The sequence below is a fragment of the Spermophilus citellus genome (genome assembly GCF_964194105.1).
Source record: "Spermophilus citellus genome assembly, chromosome: 11".
Lineage (NCBI taxonomy): Eukaryota > Metazoa > Chordata > Mammalia > Rodentia > Sciuridae > Spermophilus > Spermophilus citellus.
Window position 1 is genome coordinate 92,206,339 of NC_138192.1, and position 20,150 is coordinate 92,226,488.

At 37.7% G+C, this 20,150-nt stretch overlaps 1 protein-coding gene across 4 annotated transcripts in view; it reads left to right on the forward strand.

The window, feature by feature from the left end:
* The window catches only part of INPP1 (inositol polyphosphate-1-phosphatase), a 33,771-nt gene extending 14,000 nt beyond the window's left edge, over nucleotides 1-19,771 (forward strand). For 3 of the 4 annotated variants that reach the window (XM_081261951.1, XM_081261949.1, XM_081261950.1), the window contains exons 2-6: nucleotides 7,710-7,977; nucleotides 10,750-10,810; nucleotides 13,802-14,002; nucleotides 15,969-16,143; nucleotides 18,134-19,771. In XM_081261951.1, coding sequence (XP_081118077.1) covers nucleotides 7,774-7,977; nucleotides 10,750-10,810; nucleotides 13,802-14,002; nucleotides 15,969-16,143; nucleotides 18,134-18,692 — 1,200 coding nt within the window. In that variant the 5' untranslated portion in view covers nucleotides 7,710-7,773 and the 3' untranslated portion in view covers nucleotides 18,693-19,771. The remainder of the gene's footprint in view (nucleotides 1-7,709; nucleotides 7,978-10,749; nucleotides 10,811-13,801; nucleotides 14,003-15,968; nucleotides 16,144-18,133) is intronic. The other variant, XM_081261948.1, reaches the window with a different exon arrangement.
* Nucleotides 19,772-20,150: the final 379 nt, after the last annotated feature.

The following is a 20,150-nucleotide window of genomic DNA, read 5'->3' on the forward strand; positions in this document are numbered from 1 at the left end:
TCCTTATTTTCCAACGGTAACCACCATAGTGACATCTAACACCATGAACTAATTTCGCCTGTTTTTTAACTGTGAATAAATTAAACAGCACAGTGTATATCTTTCATATCTGAATTCTTTGAGAACAGTGTGCCTTTGTGAGATGCATCCATGTTGTTGCCTAATTGCAGTGGTTCATTAATTAATGCAGTGCTGTATGAATGTGTTTATGCTAGTTTCACTTGTTATTTATGGTTACTTGGGTTATTATCAGTGCTAGATTATTAGAATAATGCTGCTAATAAATACCCTTGAATGTATCTCTTGATACCCACTTGCATGAACTTCTGTTGGGTATATGTGTCCAGAAGAAATTGCTGGCTCACAGGTTTACTTGCATTCAACAAATTACAAATGGTTTTCCAAAATGGTTATGCCAATTTCATGCCAGCACTGTGTAAGAGTTCCCATTGCTCTGTATATCACCAAACTTTAAAAATTTTAGACTTTTTAATTTTAACTATTCCATTGGTTAAGTGGGGGTATCCTGTTGAAATTTTAAGTAGCATTTTCTTCATTACTAATAAAGTAGGCTGCCTGTTCATATGTTCTTTGCCTTTTTGGATACCCTCTTTAAGGCAGTGTCTATTTAAAGTTTCTTGCCCCTGAACTGATTCTGAGAGGGTGAGTGACCATTAAGTAGACAAAATAAGAGGAAAGTCCCATCAACCAGAGGGAACAGCAAGTACAAATATATAGTATCCTCAGAGCAGGAGAGTAAGTGGGTAGAAAATGGGAAATCAGCTGTTAAAAGGTAAAACTTAATCAGCCCTAGGGTGCAATAATGGCAGTTCCACCCACATTAAAGTAATACAACACCAAAAAAGTACAGGTGGTCCCATACTATAAGACTCACTGGCTTCTGAGAAACATTGGACAGTCAAGTACCTAAAAGTTAAACAAAGCTTGTACACTGGAAAGACAGTTTAGTTTCCAATGAACTCAAGAGTTGCATTGAATGCTTGTAGTCCACTTTCCCCTGGCCGAGATAACCGGGTGGGTAGATGAGCAGTCACAGGGCTATCGGAGGAGGTGACTATTAGTAAGCTGTACAACAAATTGAGGCCTATGCTGTCTTTGGGGGCTGCTTCTATTCCCTTCCCTTTTGCCATGATGGCCTCTAATCTTTACTCCCTGAAGGTAAAGTATGGAACAAAGGAGAGATGGAATGAAATCTGCTTCCCCTACTTACTTGCGTGACTTTGTTAGGGTTAGGTGTACAAGGAAAATTTCTGGATCATAGCAATTCAAACTAAATAGAGCGCTAGTCACAACTTCACATGTGTCCATCTAGGAGACTCCTAGAAAGCTGAGCCTCTTTGAGAGAGGTCAGGACAAGCACCTTCTTATAAGACACGCATGTACTTTGTGGAAGCCAGGCCTTTTGCCCCAGCAGCCATGGCTGTCAGGCAGGGCCATGCATAATGCCTGGTGATTGCCATTGCTGAGAGAGGATGAGTGAAAGACTGAATGAGGATAGGAATGGGCAGTGGGGCAAAAGTGTAGGCTCTGTAGAAAGAAGTGTTGAATCATCTGCTGGAAGAAGGGAATGTCAACAAAATACTTTGATTCACTTGCCATTTGTTAGAGAGCAGTTCATTTTGTTGAGGGCCTTTATCTCTGTGTCACATTTCTATCACTGTGGACAACAAAAAGGCACAGACAGTGCACAGACAGTGCCCTGGGAATCCTCACAAATTCCCCTGGCAAAATATCCCCCTGACAGAAAAGTGTCTCCCTGCAGATGGTCTGCCATGAAGCTAGAGCAATCCCCCAGCCTCCAAGAACCAGAGTTTTCACCCAGATGCCCAGAAGGCAAAGCAATCAGGTCTGGCCTACATAAGAACTTCATTCAGGGTTATTCAGAGAATTACAAGTAGTTCCCAGGCTTTTGATTTAATGGACTAATACATTTTCAGAAAAGATTTCAGTGACCCATATAAACTTGCCAACCTCTTATTTTTTTTCAAGTAAGGACATGTGACTATGGTTTTTGTGAGGTTGTGTTTAATTGTCATAGATGCCTTTGATTATTATCTACAATAGCTCATTAGATCTTCATTGCATCACTGCATGGTATTATCTTCATATTATGATGAAGAGAGGCTCAGAGAAACTAAGCAAATTTCTTGAAAAATCATCTCAAAGATAATTTCCATGTAAGGGCAGGTAGGGGCAGAACTAGGTCTTGAGTCAGGTCCACTTAAAACCTTTATCCTTCCCACTATGTTAATTATCACTTCTGAAATATGCATCAACTATTCAGATAAGATATATTCTCTCTCTCTCTCTTTTTCTCTATCCCCCATCCCCCTCCCTCTCTCCCTTCTTCCCTCCCCCTCTCCCTTCTTCCCTCCCCCTTTCCCCTCACCATCTTTCTCCCTCTCTCCTTTTTTTCCTCTTATGTTGCTAGGGATCCACCCCAGGGCCTGTGCATGGTAGACCAGCACTCTACCACGGAGTTACTCTCCTAGTCCCAGATATGATTTTTTTTTTTTTTTTTGGCAGTACTGGGGATTGAACCCAGAATTCATGCATGCTGGGCAAGCATCTACCTATGACTGAGCTTTATTATTTTTTTTTGAGATTAAAGTCTCACTTAGTTGCCCAGTTGGCCTTGAACTTGTGATCCTCCTGCCTCAGCTTTCCAAGTAACTAACTGAGGTTAGAGGTGTACAACAAAGTGTCCAGCCCCAGATGTGACTTTTAAACCTCTGCTGTTCCAATGAGATGAAAGAATGGCTACAAATTAAAGTTGAATTTTATCTTTGTAGAGATATTTTGATTTTTTTTCTGAAATGCTTTAATTTTTTCAATATTTCTCCAACTACTTTTGTGACAAGAACACAAAAACTAGAGACCAACCCTGACATTATGACACAATTTAATATTAACATGTAGATATACATTGAGTGTGAGATGGTGAAGAATGAAATTTCTTTAAGCCTATTTTGCTGAAATGTGACTGAAAATAGGATGTTACAAATCATGGCTTATGAGAGAATTCGTTTCAATGCTCACTGCATCGTGTGGTATTTTGCTGTTAAAGTGAAGAGCTCTGGGAAGAAAGTTTATCTCACAAAATTGTTGACCACTTGAGTGGGGAATAAAACTCTAACTTTTATTATTTGACCAGAAAACAAAAGAGAAAGACATAGATTGTGTTGGCATTGGCTAAAATCATTGAGGCCTCTCTATCAGGAGAGGTATTGCAAGCTGAATTGTGTTCCTCTGACATTCTTACATTGAAGCCCTGAAAGCATACAGGAGGACGTGCATAGGTTATATGCAAATAAATATTATGCCATTTTTATTTAAGAGACTTGAACATGCACATATTTTAGTACCTAAAGGGATCCCAGACCTAGTCCACCAAGGCTACCAGGAAATAAGTATATTTGGAGAAAGAACGTTTAAAGGCTACATGAGATCAGATGGATGGGCCCTAATCTAATCTGACTGGGATCCTTATAAGAGGGAGTGACCAGAGATTTGTGCCCAGAGAAGAAAGACTGGGAGAGGCCATAATGAGAAGGAATGTCTGCAAGCCAAGGAAAACCTCAGGAACTAATCATGTTAACATCTTGATCTTGGACTTGTAGTCTCCAAAACTATGAGAAAATAAATCTGTTCCTTAAATTCCTCTTAGGCCCCTACCACTACTTATATGAAGATGGTTAAGGGAGACATCAGTGGAACTGATGGATGAACTTTTATTACTCAGTAGGGTACTTTACAGTGAGTCTGAGGATCAGCTGAAGAAAGGGTTTTTCTGAGAGTAAAAGGGAAGTAAAGTGTCAATTAGTGAGCTATAATGCTCTGACTGGTGATGGACATTAGCTATGTGCATTTTTTGCTGTATATTGTACATCATAATAATGTGCTTAGGATTATTATATAATAATCATTAATTTCTTTAACAATTGACAATTTGTGGAGAACAATTTCATTGGCTAGAGTAATGCTTAACAGCATAGGCTTTGTCAGCTTGCAGGGCTTGAATCCTGTCCTGCCACTTCCTAGCTGTGTGATTTGGGGGCAAATTCCTTAACCTCCTTATACCTCAGTTTCTTAATCTGTAAAGTGGAGATAATACATATTTCATAGGGTTGTGTGAGAATTAAGTGTGCTAATATATTTGAAGTGCTTAGAAGATGCCTGACATATATTAAGCACCTAGTAAATGTTTCAACTTTGGCCTATCCATGCACGAGAATAGCTACTAATAGAACCACGAGCATCTATTATACCTACAACTAATAATAGAACTTTAGGTTTCCACCAGGATACCTGCTACTCTTGAAATGACAGCCAAAATAAGTGTGTAAAGTGAAAACCTTTCTTTTTAAAATCATCTCAAAGATAATTTCCATGTAAAGCTGGAGAAATCCTGTATTGGATGTAGCCCTCAATTTCTCTATAGAGAAATCCTTAACATCTTCATCCTTTTAAGATAAAAAGTTAATTGAATACTGTTTTTCTCAAGTATTCAAGGTCAGGATGAATTGTTCAATGTTCCCTTCTTCCTTTTTCTTTCTTTCTTTTCTTTTCTTTTTTTTTTTTTTTTCCCTCCAGGGATCCCTTCTTGCTTGCATGAACTGAATTGAGAATAGATGGAGAGAGCTATGAGGAAACAGCTTACAGAGAAGTATAGTATGATGACTTGATTGGAAGAAATGGTTTGTTCAATCAGAAAGTAGTAGGTCAGCTGTGAAAATTAATTAGGAAGTCTTTTTTTTTTTAATGTTTTGGGACAGGGTCTTGTTATGTCATCTATCTGGTCTCAAATGCCTGTGCTCAAGTGATCCTCATGCTTCAGGCTCCCAAGTAGGGAGAATGGGGACTACAAGCATGCATCACTGTATTGGTTACCTGGAAAGTCTTGTGTTGGGGCTGTAGGATTTATATATAATTTTTGTAAGAGATCTGGGGAACTGGAGAAGGAAAAATATCTGAAGAAGGGCTAGGTTGGTTCAGATGACTGGAGAAAGTGTAGTGTCAACCTAAAACTGGGTAGTTCCTCTTGGAGCTTGACAAAATATAGTGATCCCTCAGTTTGGAATAAACAGTGGTTAAGGTTGAACTTTGGGATATCTTTGGACTTGAAAAACATGATTATTATGCTAAGAATTTATAAAATATGTAATCTATTCGTTACAGGACTACAGTCTGTGGCTGATAGTTCTCCCCCATTGGTCAAGTGGCCGGGCTTGCTAAGCAGCAACTGCTCAGGTGGGAACAACAGTCACTGAGGAAATAAAGGTCCGGTCCAAAGAGGAAGAACTCAATTCCTGGGGGCAGGAAATGTGTCAGAGGCTATCTAACAGTGTAGTTGGTACAGTGCATCTTTTCAGAAAAATATTAATTGGTTTTAATATTGAGTATAATAGCTGATTATATATCAGGTCTGATATTGTTTATCTTGAAAGCTTGCAAATTTGACTCCTTAATATCTTCATCCTTTTAAGATAAAAAGTTAATTGGATACTATTGATTCTTTGGTTCTTGTTCCTTAACTTATATAACTGCAAAATATTTATTAAGAAATTATAATTTATCTCTCAGGGCTTATGATATACTGGGAATATGTATGCATATTTCCATGTGTTGATTATACATTATTTTAATTTGTGCCATATACATGTCATATATGCCATAAAATTATTTCTCAAAAGTGCCTTAGCTTACTAATGAAACTCTTTTTCTTAATGTGTAGGTTCAAGTTAATTGAAGTGAATCTTCCAACATATCATTCATTCCCGAAAGAAAAACCATTTAAAGTAGGAAGATGTTTTTTAGTTTTAAGTACACCTCTCTACCTCCCAGGAGCTTTTTGTGTTGCTACCACAAAGTGTTGTTGTGTTTTATTTGGACACTTACCTTAAGATACTTTAAATGTCATTGCTTATTATAAAAGCATTATATGTTTACTATAGAATATTTGAAAATTATAGAAAATCCTAATGGAAAAAAGTCATATGCAATTCACTACTCGGCAAAAACTATCATTCAACCACCACCTACTATTCTCTCTTCTTTCTCACTCTTTCAGTGTAAACAAATATTGATAATATACTATTACTCTACATATGATCATAGGTGATTTTCCATTTGACACTGTAGCATTAGCACATTTCCATATTATTCAGTATTCCTCATAAACATGATTTTTCTGACCTCATAGTATTTTATCTTATATTTTACCAATGTTTGAGATTATTTTCAACTTTTTCTTACTATAAATAATATTAACTCACTGTGTGCAGAAATACTTTAACTCAACTCATTTCCTTAATCCAAATTAAGGAAAGATTGGAGTTACAGACTAAAAATGTGCTGTCTTCTGTAGGGACCTTGATACCCTTCTGTTGATTGCCCTCTGGACACCTGCTTGTTTGTGAGCATGCGTGCATCAGTGCCTCCTCCAAGGGTGAATGTTAACTTTAAAACATATAAAACCAGAAAGAAGATGTCTCATTGTTTACCCACTGTCCTTTTATTACTGTCTAGGTTGGACACATTTTCTCATGCTGGTTAACCCATAATCATACAACGAGGAGAACATATTTTGTTTGCAAACTTAAGATGAACTAACTGTGACAATTCACAGTTAACCCTGTTGCATTAGTATCTTTATATTTGTTCTAATTTTCAGTCTCTGGGAGTCCATTCAGGAAACTTCTTTCTATGAAGGAAACTGTCTCCTATGATGATAAAGGGCTCAAGTGTCGGTATGACCACTGCTGAGCCCTGTACAGTTTGTCTTTTGTAACCCTGAAGAAGTGACTTCACCTCCCGAAGCTTCCGTTTCTCAAACTGTAGAATAGGGAAGGAAATCCTCATAGTCATTCCCACAACAAGAAACTGGGACTTATTCAAGCTTTTAATATGAGGTAGCTACTATTAAGGGGTGAAAAATTTTCTCTAATTGCAAGATAGGCCCAAGAGATAGATCAAGGCGTGGTAGCCTGAAACTTTAGAAGCCAGGACTTTTCAAGTTCCAACAAGTTGCAAGTCTCAGTGTTTTGCTGTTTAGACTTTCAGTTGGTAGGAGGAGTCTATAGATAATAGGATTTTTTTTCTTTCTTTTTTTTAATGGGGCAGGGATAAGTTGGCTAGGAGATGGCTTGTGCTGCTAGCCCAGCAGTGGCCTTAGAGTCTTGCAGGACACAACAGTGCTTGCTGCCTTGCTACTTAATACTTGAGAAAGTTGCCCTGGAACTGAGAGCATAAGTCTGTCCCACTTCTCTCTTCTTCCTTCAGGGTGAGAAAAAGAACACTGCTTTAGTCCTACTGTTGAGTCTCTGTGCTCAGACTAGGGTCATTGCAAGAATCTGGCTTTCCTTTAACACTGTGCTCTGTCTACCTGTCTGTGTGGGACTCTGTAAAGATAATATAGATTCTCATTCAAGGATTTTTCTCAGACTGATAATTCAGTTCTTTGTATAATGTATTTTTGAGAATGCAATCATTTTTTTCAAGATTTTAAACACTAAGTTTTAAATTTCAGCTTATAGGTACAGCCTTCCACTCTGAGGCTGTGATTATGTTATCTACTAGCTGTTCAGCAATGCTGACCAGGTTGACTGCCTGCCAAGTGGCTGGTAGTGTGAGGCACCCTGACATCACTCTCTGAACTGCTTTCTCTTTCACATTCTTGCACTTTACAGCTGACAGCCCAGAGAGTGGGAGCCGATTCCACCAGAAGCTGCCACTGAAAACCAAAGTTCAGAAATGTCAGAGGTCCTCCAGGAACTGCTCCGTGTCTCAGAGAAAGCTGCCAACATCGCCCGGGCATGCAGGCAGCAGGAAGCTCTCTTCCAGCTGCTCATTGAAGAAAAGAAGGAGGGAGAAAAGAACAAGAAGTTCACAGTTGATTTCAAGACCCTGGCTGATGTACTGGTGCAGGAAGTTATAAAACAGAATATGGAGAACAAGGTAAGAGAGGTTATGGCCAAGGTAATTGTAAAATACTTGCCTCTGTGGCTCCCCCCACCACCATAGAATAGCATGACTTTTATTCCTTTTCAGAATATTAGCATCTTGGATTCAATAAATATCTTGGGTCCCCCTGTCCCTTGATAGGATTATAATGCTGGAAAAAATGTTTACTGCAGAAAATCTTTAAAGTACAGAAAAGAAAATAATAATCACAAAAACCTTTCTTTTATTAATGAGTTTCTTCTTAGTGAATAATATATGTTCTCTGAAACACAAACAAAATTGAGCTCTCTTAATCCTGCAACTAGAAAAAAACCACAACTATGTTTTGCTAAATATTATTAAAATGTTTCCTTTCTTTGTGTATGTGTGCGCATGACTCCTATCATTCATCTCATCAGAAATGAAAGCACATTGTTTTGTAGCCTGTGTTTTGGTTTATTTTTTAAACTTGGTATAGTAAGTCTCATCTTTTGGACTTACTCATGTATCTAATATTTGCCTTGCTTATGGGGTTTGTAGCTGAATGAAGTCTCCCTTTGTTCTACTACTAGGAAAACATTGTCATAACTAACAGTGATTATGATTCTGGGTATCTTGAGCTGAATCACAAAACAGTATTCATAAGTAGAAGTGGTAATAGTAGTAGTGGTAGCAGTAATAGTAATAATAGTAGTAGAGATAATACTAATGATGATAACAGACACTTATAAATGCTAAGTGTGTGACAGGCATTGTTTTAAGGGCTTTGAAAAGGGTAACTTATTTAGCCCTTGTAACAATCTTATGACTTAAGAGCAATTATCCCAATGTAGTGAATGAAAAAAGGGACCACAGAGAGCTTAAGTAAGTTGCCTAAGGTTACACAGAAAATGAATGGCAAGTCAAGTTTTTGAACGCAGGCAAACTGGCTCCAGAGTCTACATTCTTCTTCTTTCCTTTTTTTTTGGTAACAGAGATTGAACTCAGGGACACTTAACCACTGAGCCACATCCCCACCCTTTTTAATATTTTACTCAAGGCCTCGCTAAGTAGGTGAGGCTCACTTTGAACTCATGATCCTCCTGCCACAGCCTCTGGAGCCACTGTGATTACAGGTGTGTGCCACTGCACCCAACTTCCAATGTCTACGTTCAATAGTAATATTGCCTTTTAAATGATGATCTAATAATTCTGTTTAGCTTGGGAGGATAGAACTTTGTGACATAAAACATTTTAAATTATTGGAATATTTTCTAAGAAGTGCTTAAAATATGGGGCATCATTTAAGTGAAATCTTAACCACAGGCAGGTGATAAGAATCAATGACGCCATGAAATTTCTGCCAACTTTGATTTTCTTATACCCTGTAATATCTGTTATATCTGGCTTAGATAAAATAAATGAAGCAAACTTATTTTTGTTTATTACTGCTCAAGATAAATGAGTACAAATGATGGTTGGATTAGATGTGTATCGACATTGATTAGTTTATGGACTAATATTTGCCACAGAGCATTATAACAAGTTCAGATAGTCATTCATTTATGAAGTAAATGTCAGAACTTATGAACAAATAGTTTTCCTTTTCAATTATATGAAATATTTTTATTTCATGACCCTTATGCCTTGGTCCCTCAGAAACAGATGTTTAAGCAGGCTTGGAGACTGAGCTTCCATCCTTGAAGAATAGGATGGTTGCCAGCCCTCATTGGCTTGTACCATCTTGCAAAACAGAAAAAAATAACAACAACAACAAAAAGCAAAAACAAAATAAACAAAAAAATAAACCTCCAAGTGGTTCTGGGCATTATTAAAGCTTTTGGACATCTGCAGATGACTGGGCTTAAGTATTTAAAGCATCTCCTTACTTTTATTCCCTAAGAACATCATGCACATCACAAGGCAATTTTTATTTTTTAATTTTAATTTTTTTATACTGGGGATTGAGCCTAGGGCTTTCTACCAGTGAACCACATCAGCGTTTTGTTTGTTTGTTTGTTTGTTTGTTTGTTTTTTTGTGAGACAAGGTCTTGCTAAGTTGCTTTGGGTCTCACTAAGTTGCTGAGGCTGACTTTGAACTTGCCATCCTCCTGCCTCAGCCTCCTGAGGATTATAGGCATGCTTCAGCAAATATTTTGAGAAAAGTTATCCTCACTACTGAGGGTCAGAAGAAAAATATATTTGAAAGTTTCCTAATCATACAGAGATGAGAGAAGATTCTTGACTCCATTTATTCACTTTATATTGATGCACAAATTATCAGTCAATAAAGTTCTATTCCCCCCCCCCTTCCTTCCTATATCTTCCTATCCTGAAAACTAACGGTATTTCTAACAGGAGCAGAAACATACTTGAAAGTGAAAAACAAAATCTAACATTACCCTCCTATCTCTTCTATCTAGTCTCAATAATTTCAGGCACTTGATCAATAATATTAACTTTTATAAAGTACTAGGGTGCTGTTTAAGATGATAGTTACAGTATCTCCTTTGCAAGCATCCTAGCTTTAGGGCCTTTCTACAGTAGGATAACAAGACATAAGAAAACCAGACTTCAACCACGATTTGGATTTAGAGAGGCAAAGGGACAGGAAAATATTAGAGAACTAAGCACCTGACCAAGCTGGTGTCATTTTTATACTTGATTTGGTTTGTACATTTGGAAATTTCTGAAATTCAGATGTAATTGTGTTTAACTTGAAATGTAAGATGGAAATCTATTGGGAATTGAACATGTGTGTAGGTTTTAGTTGTTGTTTTACTTTTTATCATATTCTGAATCATTCAGTTTCCAGGCTTGGAAAAAAATATTTTTGGAGAAGAATCCAATGAATTTACTAATGATTTGGGTAAGTATGAGAATCTTAATGTATTTTTGTAACTTAATTATCATATGGTATTCTGATCTCCAACTTACACCATGAAATAAGTGGATGTTTGGAAACCTTTCAATGTCAACAGTATTATATATATTTGAATGTAAAGCTTCATTCAATCTCTACCTCATAATATCATGCTATTTAAATTGAGAGAGATGTGATCTCTTAGAATAATTTAACATGTCCATGCATCATTTTAAATATAAATCTGTAGCATTTAAATAATTAATAATATTACCTTTTAGGAAAATTCTATGGTCCTTTGGGAACCTAGTGGAGGAGGTTATCAATGCCCCTAGAGCCGGGCGTGGTAACATATGCCTATAATCCCAGTAGCTCAGGAAGCTTACACCGGAGGATCTCAGATTCAAAGACACCCTCAGCAAGGCTAGGCGCTAAACAACTCAGTGAGACCCCGTCTCTAAATAAAATACAAAATAGGGTGGGAGATGTGTCTCAATGGTTGAGTTCCCCTGAGTTTAATCCCTGGTATCCAAAAAAAAAAAAAAAAAATGATGCCCCCAGAAAGATGCACAGCTACATGTATGTACAGACAATTTCAGGTCTAAGTCCAATTTCAGGTCTAAGTCCCAAGGGCTCCCTGAAATCCTGGGTGATCTTGAGCCATTATTTCTCAAGGTTTCAGAACCTCTGTAAAGGTACTTGAAGTAACTTAGTTCCACCCTGTTTTTTGTTTGTTTGTTTGTTTGTTGTTTGTATGTTTTTATTTTGCTTGAGACAGAATCTCAGAGTCCTGTCTTGATATGTTGTCCAGACTGGTCTGGAACCCCTGGGTTTAAGTGAGCCTTCTGCTTCAGACTCCAGAATTCTGGAGATACCAGAGCACCCCACAGTGCTAGGCCAATGCCAAGATTTTAGTCTTATTTACGTAGTTTCCTATGGGCAGATTCCCCTTCAGTGACCTCCATGTTCTATGGCAGTTTAGGGGAAAATACCATAACCTCTGATTATTTTCAGAGACATTTTTCATTTTTAGTTTGTTTGGGATTATTGTTTGTTTAAGATTAGAAGACTAAAATAGTGAATCTTAAACATTGATCATGGGACAGATAGTCAAATATTGAGAAACACATTTATTAAAGGAAGAACATGAGTTTCTGGATTAGCGTCTGATAATCTTTTTAAGTCCCCTACATGAGCAATATATTAAAATGTCCTTGGTTCTATAATACTGTTTTAGTCAGCATTTTTTGTCACTGTGATCAAAAGACATGGCAAGAACAAGGTAGAGTAGGAAGTTTATTTTGGCTTATGGTTTCAGAAGCCTTGCTCCATAGACAGCTGACTCCACAGCTCTGGGACCCAGGTGAGGCAAAACATCATGGCAGAAGGCCCCCAGTGACCTACTTCCTCCAGCCACACCCTACCTGCCCACCATTACCACCCAGTGTATTTTTATCAGTGGATTAATCCAGTGACATAGGTTATATCTCTCACAATCTGTTCCTTTTGCCTCTGAAAATCCTTGCATTATCTCACATATGAGTTTTCAGGGGACCCCGCCTATCTAAACCATAATAGACATTCAGTAGGAAGAGAGAACTAGCAGAAGGTTAAAAATAACTCCTATGATTAACTCATAAGAATTCCTCATTAAAAATCCTACATTTGACTACTTTACAAAGTTATTTCAGTACATGATTTATCCAGAATTATAGAAACACAAAACCATTCCACATCTACTTTCCTGTTTGTTGAAAGGGCAAAGAAATGTAGAGCAGGGAAGAGGAGAGACTGTGGTGCATAGTGTGATTTCAGGCAGGAGGCAATCTTGGCAGGAATTCAGGTTGCCCTCCAAGTGTGATGGGGATTCACTAGCCTGTTTTAAGCAAAGGAGTGATATGGTATAATTTACTCATTTGAATGATCCTGTAACTTTTAGTAAGCCCAAAGTAAAGTTCAGTGTGTGGCACTTATTAGCATTGTTATTCCTCAACTTTAATAGTATAATTGAATTCGAATTTAAATTTAAGTGTTTCTTGCTGATTCAAAGTCATCATTATGGGCTAGGGGTGTAGGTCGGGGTAGAGTGCTTACCTAGCATGTGTGAGTCCCTGTGTTCAATTACTACCACCACACACAAAAAAAAGTCGTCATTGTAAATACATTCATACTGTGCTTCCCAAACTTTACTGATTATATCATCAAATGAGGATCTTGTTCAAATCCAGTAGGGCTGGTCTGGTGGAAGGCCTGAGGTTCTGTTTTGTATTCTTTCTTTCTTTTTTTTTTTTTTGTATGGTATTCAGTATTGAACCCAAGGGTGCTCTACCACTGAGCTACATTCCCAGCCCTTTTTATTTTTTATTTTGAGACAGGATCTTGCTCAATTGCTGAGGCTAGCATTGAATTTGTAATCCTTCTGTCTTAGCCTCCACACCCAGAGAGGTTCTGAATTTCTGACAAACTCCTGGGTGATAACAGAATCTGCTGGTCCTTAAATCAGATAGGGTTGTGAGGAATATGTGTCTATATATCTGAAAATGCCATGTTTTCTTAATTTTTTAAATGAGTTTCTTGTTTTCTCCATTGAGGTTTCTTCTTGTACTATTAATTTGCCTTTGTAAAAAAAAATAAATTTAAAAAAGACAAAAATAAATAAGGATTAATTATCAAGAATTAAAGGATTGTTTAACTGGTCTGTGAGCCCCCTTAAAATTGACACAAAATTGTGTCCATGTGGACATTTTCCTGGAGAACCAGTCTTTCAATTCCTGTATCCTACCCTGAGATTAAGGACATGAGGCCACTGGGCATCTGTGACTTTGTGAAGCTCCTGGTGTGATTCTGGAGGTCATCAGGCATGAATATGTTGACCTCACTTAATACAGGTGCACGGGTTTTGCAGCCTCCTCCCTCCTCCTTTCTCTTCCCTCTACCCCTCGGTAATTTCTCCACTGAAACTCTCAAGATATAATGGTTTTAGTTTGTCCTTTCTAGGGGAAAAGATTATCATAAAGCTGTGTTCAACAGAGGAAGAAACAGCCCAGCTTCTTAGCAAAGTCCTTAATGGTAACAAATCAGCATCTGAAGCACTAGCCAAGGTTGTTCATCAGGATGTCACCTTTGCTGATGCAGCTCTGGATTCCATAGTGATCAACATTCCACAGGACCTTATGGGAATTTGGGTGGATCCCATAGGTATGTATGTTTGCTCTGTTACCTGTGTATTTGTTCCGTGCACAATCCTTTTTCTTTCTTTTCTTTTTTTTTTTTTGGCTTGGAAAATAAAAATCATTGAAAGTATAGTTTAATTCTCCTAGAAGATTTAAAATTTTTAAGTTCCAAAATGCTAAGTGAAGAGTTGAGGTGTATTATGATGTGTTATGTTATGGATATATGTAATATACAAACAGCTATGTACATATGTACCTTTGTACACAGGTCTATAACAGGTGTGTGTATATACTACACAGGCCCACAGAAGGGGCAGACTGGTAAATAAGTGAGAACATGAAGTAATAGTAGTTAAAACAATTGAGAACACATGCTACTTAAAGAGCACTTAGCTCCAACCGATTGTGGCCATCTGGGAGTACAGGTCAGATCTTCAGATATTTTGGTGGGGGCAGAAAAAGCAAAATCCAGAGTCTTAAGAAAAAGTTCCCAATTCTTAACCATTGATTACTAATTTAGTTAAACAAATCAATAATCAAAAACAGTATTGATCAAGCATAACAGTCAAATGTGTCTTATGAACTGTCAGTTTATAAGCTGTATAGACCTTACCATTGTTTTTTGTCTTATTGTGGTAGGAAGATAATCTGTAGCTCAGCATTTTAAAAATGTGGTTCTTATCTTCAGTGATGCCACTAATACCAAGCCCCAGGTATTGTGCCTCCCACCCCATTTTTTCCCACCTCCCTGTGATATTCCATCCAACACATTTTGCTAAGCAGACAAACTCCTCCATACTTTCCAGTGTTATAAAAATGGATTTAATTGTCTGGGCTTGGTGGTGCATGCCTTAGTCCTAACCATCAGGGAGACTGAAGCAAGAGGATGACTTGATCCAAGGAGTTCTAGACCAGCCTGGACTACACTGTATGACCTCATCAAGGAAAAAGAGAAAGAGAGAAATAGGGGTTTAATCAGAGAATTACATAATATTCAGTCAATGGATTATATATGCAAATTAAGCCTTTCCCAAAATTTTTGATTACTTAAGGGTAAACTACATCAATTATGATTTCTGAAGGACAAGGATCTCCTGTTTCTTTTTTTTTTTTTTTTTTTTTTTTTTTTGTACCAGGAATTGAACCCCCAGGGGCATCTAACTGAGCCACATCCCCAGTCCTTTTTAATTTTTTTTTTTTTTTGAGATGGGGGTCTCACTAAGTTGCTTAGGGACTTGCTGAGTTACTGAGGCTGGCTTTGAATTTGCAATCCTCCTGCCTAAGCCTCCTGAGTCCCTGGGATTACAGGCATGCACCATCACATCGGGTTGTTTCTTGGTTCTTGATTCTATTTTCTAGCTCTCTGCATCTTCTGCCAGTCGCACCCTTTACTAAGTGCTCACCCCCCAGACACTGGCAGGCAGCTCTCATATATACATCTCTGAAGAGGAAACAGCTCTTCTATTTATTTTTCACAGAAACACCATTAATTTCTTCCTTTTTATGCCACCATTATTGTCTTTCCTCCTTGGAACTGCAGGAACCAAATAATACTAACAATAATAGAAAATTCTGTCTCTGGCAGATTGCTGGAAGAAGACTTTTCCATCTCTCATTGTACTAGTCCTCTGATTAATAACAATTCTAAAATAACCTCACCATTATTCTGAGTTGTTAACTTTTAAATGCTTTCCACCTGTGACAAATATTTGGGCACTTATTATATGCAAGATGATATACTAGATGCTGCAGGAATTATAGACAGGTGCTCTCCTTCATTTTCATTAGCCAGGAGAAGGAAACATAAGCAGCTTAAGAGTGAAATGTAGGAGGCCAAGTAACAATTTGATACAGGTGACATCCAAAAGTTAAAACCTGCTACTTCCAATTAGAAGAAAAGAGATTATATAGGGCAAAATTTATAAATGTATTCAGTATTATATTCTAAATAATCTTTACCTGAACCTTAACACACTTACTTAATTTTCCAGATTCAACTTATCAGTATATTAAAGGTTCTACTGATATTCAATCCAACCAAGGAATATTCCCCTCTGGACTTCAGTGTGTCACTATTTTAATTGGTGTCTATGACATACAGACAGGAGTGCCTCTCATGGGAGTCATCAATCAACCTTTTGTGTCACAAGACCTAAACACTCTCAGGTAAAAAGATGAACATTTTTGGTCTAGTACGTCTTTGGAATTTACTCCCTCAGCTTTGCTTACAATCAGGATTATTACTACATGATATTCCCATGATACATTTTGGTGTTCCCACTAAAAGTATGCAAGTTTGAATTAAAAGTTCTTTCTATTTGGGCTGGGGCTGTAGCTCAGTGGCAGAGCACTTACCTAGCACATGTGAGGTACTGGGTACGATCCTTAGCTCCAATAAAGATAACAAATAAAATAAAGGCATATGGTCCATCTACAACTACAAAAAAAAATTAAAACAAAAACTGTTCTTTCTACTTTTAGTCCTGGATTTGGCATGATTTTATTTGGCCCAAGTACAAGGTAGAAATTTTAAAAGAAATATTATCTTAGAAATATCATAGGTTTACATTTGGGATATTCAACCCTATTCTCCATTTCTAGAATGCACTCAGAACCAGATTAATAGAATGGTGCTGCTAGGCACAGTAGCATGCACCTGTCACCTTAGCTACTAGGGAGGCTGACACAGGAGGGTCACAAGTTTGAACTTAGCAAGACACTTTTACAAAATAAAAAAATTTTAAAGGGCCAGGGATATAGATCAGTAGTATAGCACTTACCTAGCATGTGTGAATCCTGGATTCAATCCCCAGTATCACAAAGTAAATAAATTAGAATGATGCTAAAATTGTCTTCTAATACTTTTGGACCAAGATATATGTCATCTGTTGTAACTATATAGCCAGTTGAACTTTTGTATAATTTTAGAAGAAATTTAAAACAAAACGTGAAAAAGTCCAATAACAATATTGACAGTTATGGCCAGGCTTAGAACCTACCTCTGGGGCATCTCTCCTTATAAATTCTGTCAGCATCATTTCTCTTTCTTTCTCCTCTCTCTCTCTGCCGTTTACATTGACTCCCCAGCAGAGCATAGAGGGTGGCCAGGACATGAGTTGCCTCTGACTCATGGCCTGTGCTTTGGGTTGACTCCAGGGCAGGCAGAATTCAAATACAAGCAGTTTAAGGCTTTTTAAATTTTTTTTTCTTCTTTTTTAATTGAAATAGATCATATTTTTTTGTTTATATAGGGCTACCTATTTTTATTGAATTTTGAGTCACTTCAGATAAGAATAGTTTGCTCTTTACAACTCTGGAATTTTGATATTTTGACTTTCCCTTCACTTTCTTCCAAACCCAAAGTATGTTTGTGTCATCTTTAAAAGGTAATTAAGAAATTAAAAAGAATTGGGGCAGAATGAGACATACTCATGGCCTAGAAATGGAGGTAGTCAACAAAGTACTTTGTGTTGCAGATTCTGGAGTGAGACCACCTGGGTTTGAAAGCAGATTGTACCACTTACAATCTGGGTGGGCCACAGCAAGTTATTTATTTTCCCAAGCCTCTATTTCCTAGTCTGTAAACAGTGAATTTTTCAACATAGAATATATGTTAAGAACAAATGAATGGAAGGTACTGTCCTTGTTGTTGTTGACCCAAATAGTAACATTTTGAGCCCCATCTTTCTGGTGTTAGAAGCCAACATGGAGCTGATACATCAAAAAATAAAAAGGAGTAACCAAAAGACCAAAAGCTTGTTATAAAGATTGTAAGAGATTTGAAGATTTATTTACCTGTTCATCTTTTCCCCTACTGAACTTTAAATGCCAAAAGTGGCCATAAAAGTTTGCAGAGTTTCTGGAGGGTGGAATTCAAACAAATAATTTGGTGTTGTCCTAGATGGATGTGATAAAGCCATAAAAGTGAAAACATTCCTAATTCTACAACAACAGCAGGCAGATGCATGCATAAGAGTAACTTTTAAAAATGAATTGGCTACTTAAGATCTATTTCTAAGCTTAGGGGAGGTAAAACTCATGATGCTAGGATCAACTGGGTTTTTGTTTTCATTTTCTTAAAACAATAAAAGGCAATACGAATCATGAAAAACAAATGTGCAAATCGCCTTTATCAACTGAACTTTTTCTTCCATAGGTGGAAAGGACAGTGCTACTGGGGCCTTTCTTACATGGGGACCAACATCCATTCACTTGAGCAGGCCATCTCTAAAAGAAATGGCAGTGAAAAGCGAACTGAGAACTCCAACCCTGAGTCAGAGTCCTCCTCTGCTTTTTCAGCAGTCATCAGCACTAGTGAGAAGGAGACCATCAAGGCCGCGTTAGCCCGCGTGTGCGGAGAGAGGATCTTCCGGGCAGCAGGGGCTGGTTACAAGAGCCTCTGTGTTGTCCAAGGCCTCGTTGACATTTACATCTTTTCAGAAGATACCACGTTCAAGTGGGACTCTTGTGCTGCTCATGCCATCCTGAGGGCCATGGGCGGGGGAATAGTGGACATGAAAGAATGCTTAGAAAGGCATCCAGACTCTGGGCTGGATTTGCCCCAGCTGCTGTACCACCTGGAAAATGAAGGTGCCACTGGGGTGGATCGATGGGCCAACAAGGGAGGACTCATTGCTTACAGATCCAGGAAGCGGCTGGAGACATTCCTGAGCCTCCTTGTCCAAAACCTAGCTCCTTTGGAGACACAGGCATAGAGGTCTCTGGCCTCAAAGTACATATAAGCCAAACTGCAACTGTTATTTCTATCTTTTGAAGATAGTTTTGTCCTATTGTTGGCTAACATTCGCCTTCCTCTTTTGAGGAATATTTTTCCATTATGTGTTCATAATGTTAATTTCAGTAAATTAATGACATTCATGCAGTAAATTGATGTATGATATTCTTACAGTGAATATGGTGTTAATGTTGCTTGAAACTTATTCAATAAAATATTGAAGAAAGAGGAAAAATCCTATTCAATTCACAGAACTACTCTAAACCTCTAAGTTGCAGAAGAACGGTCACTGAAATATTAGGGAGAATACAGGAGGGGTTTGCATGGGTTCTGTTTCCTGTCCTGAAGGCAAAATCTGCCTGTGTGGAACATTCAGAACTGTAAATTTCCATAAATGTAGCAAAATCCATGTACTTTCAATAGTATTGTTTCTCTTGAGAAGGAAAGGCTGGGAGCACTGTGGACCCCCTCCCACCTGCTCAGAGATAGTGAGGTGATTAGAGAAAAGGAATTAGATAGAAATCCTCACAGTGAGTGGGAGAGATGCAAGGTGGCAGGATGCAGAGAAAGGAAGTGCCATTGAGAGAGAGGGGCAAGGACCATAGATGCACAGAGACCCAAGAGAGACATTTCTGCATAAGGAATGGAGTAGAGATTTCTATGACTTTTGTATATTCACTACACAAGAGGTAGCTTTGTGTGTACCAGTTCCCATATTGATTATTCTCTGATATGAACATGAACCATGGTTATTAGGTTTTCGTTTTTGTCTTTGTTAACTGCCCTGTCGACCCTGTAGTGCCTACCAAAGGGAATCAATCAATCAATTGGCGCTGTTCACTGTGCGCCCTCTGGGGGCCAAAGGATGTTCCTCCAAAGTTTTTTTTTTTTTTTTCTTCTGTCCTTAAATTAAAAAGAAATAGAATTGACACTAATAGTTGCATATGTTTAATATTGTACAAAATAATGCTTTGGAATATGCATACATCTTGAAATGTCTACATCAAACTATTAATATTTGCATTGTCATTATTTTTGTGTGTATGTTGAGAACACTTAAAATATCCTCCATTAGCAATTTTCAAATATACAATTCATTTTTATTAACTATCTCTTTGAAATTTTTTATCTTTTGACCAATGACCCACCCCAACTATTCTTAACCCTGTAACCACCATCCTACTATCTGCTTCTATGAGTTGCCTTTTTAAATTCCATATATAAGTGAGATTATTGGGCTTTTGTGTGTATGTGTGTGTCTGGCTTATTTTTCTTTATACTATCTTTCAAGTTCATCCCCACTGTTACAAATGATAGTATTTCCTTCTTTTTAAAGGCCAAATAGTATTCCATTGTGTATATAAGCACCACATTTTCTTTATCTGTCCGTCCAGTGCAGGAATTGATTCCATATCATAAACATTGTGAACATGGGAGT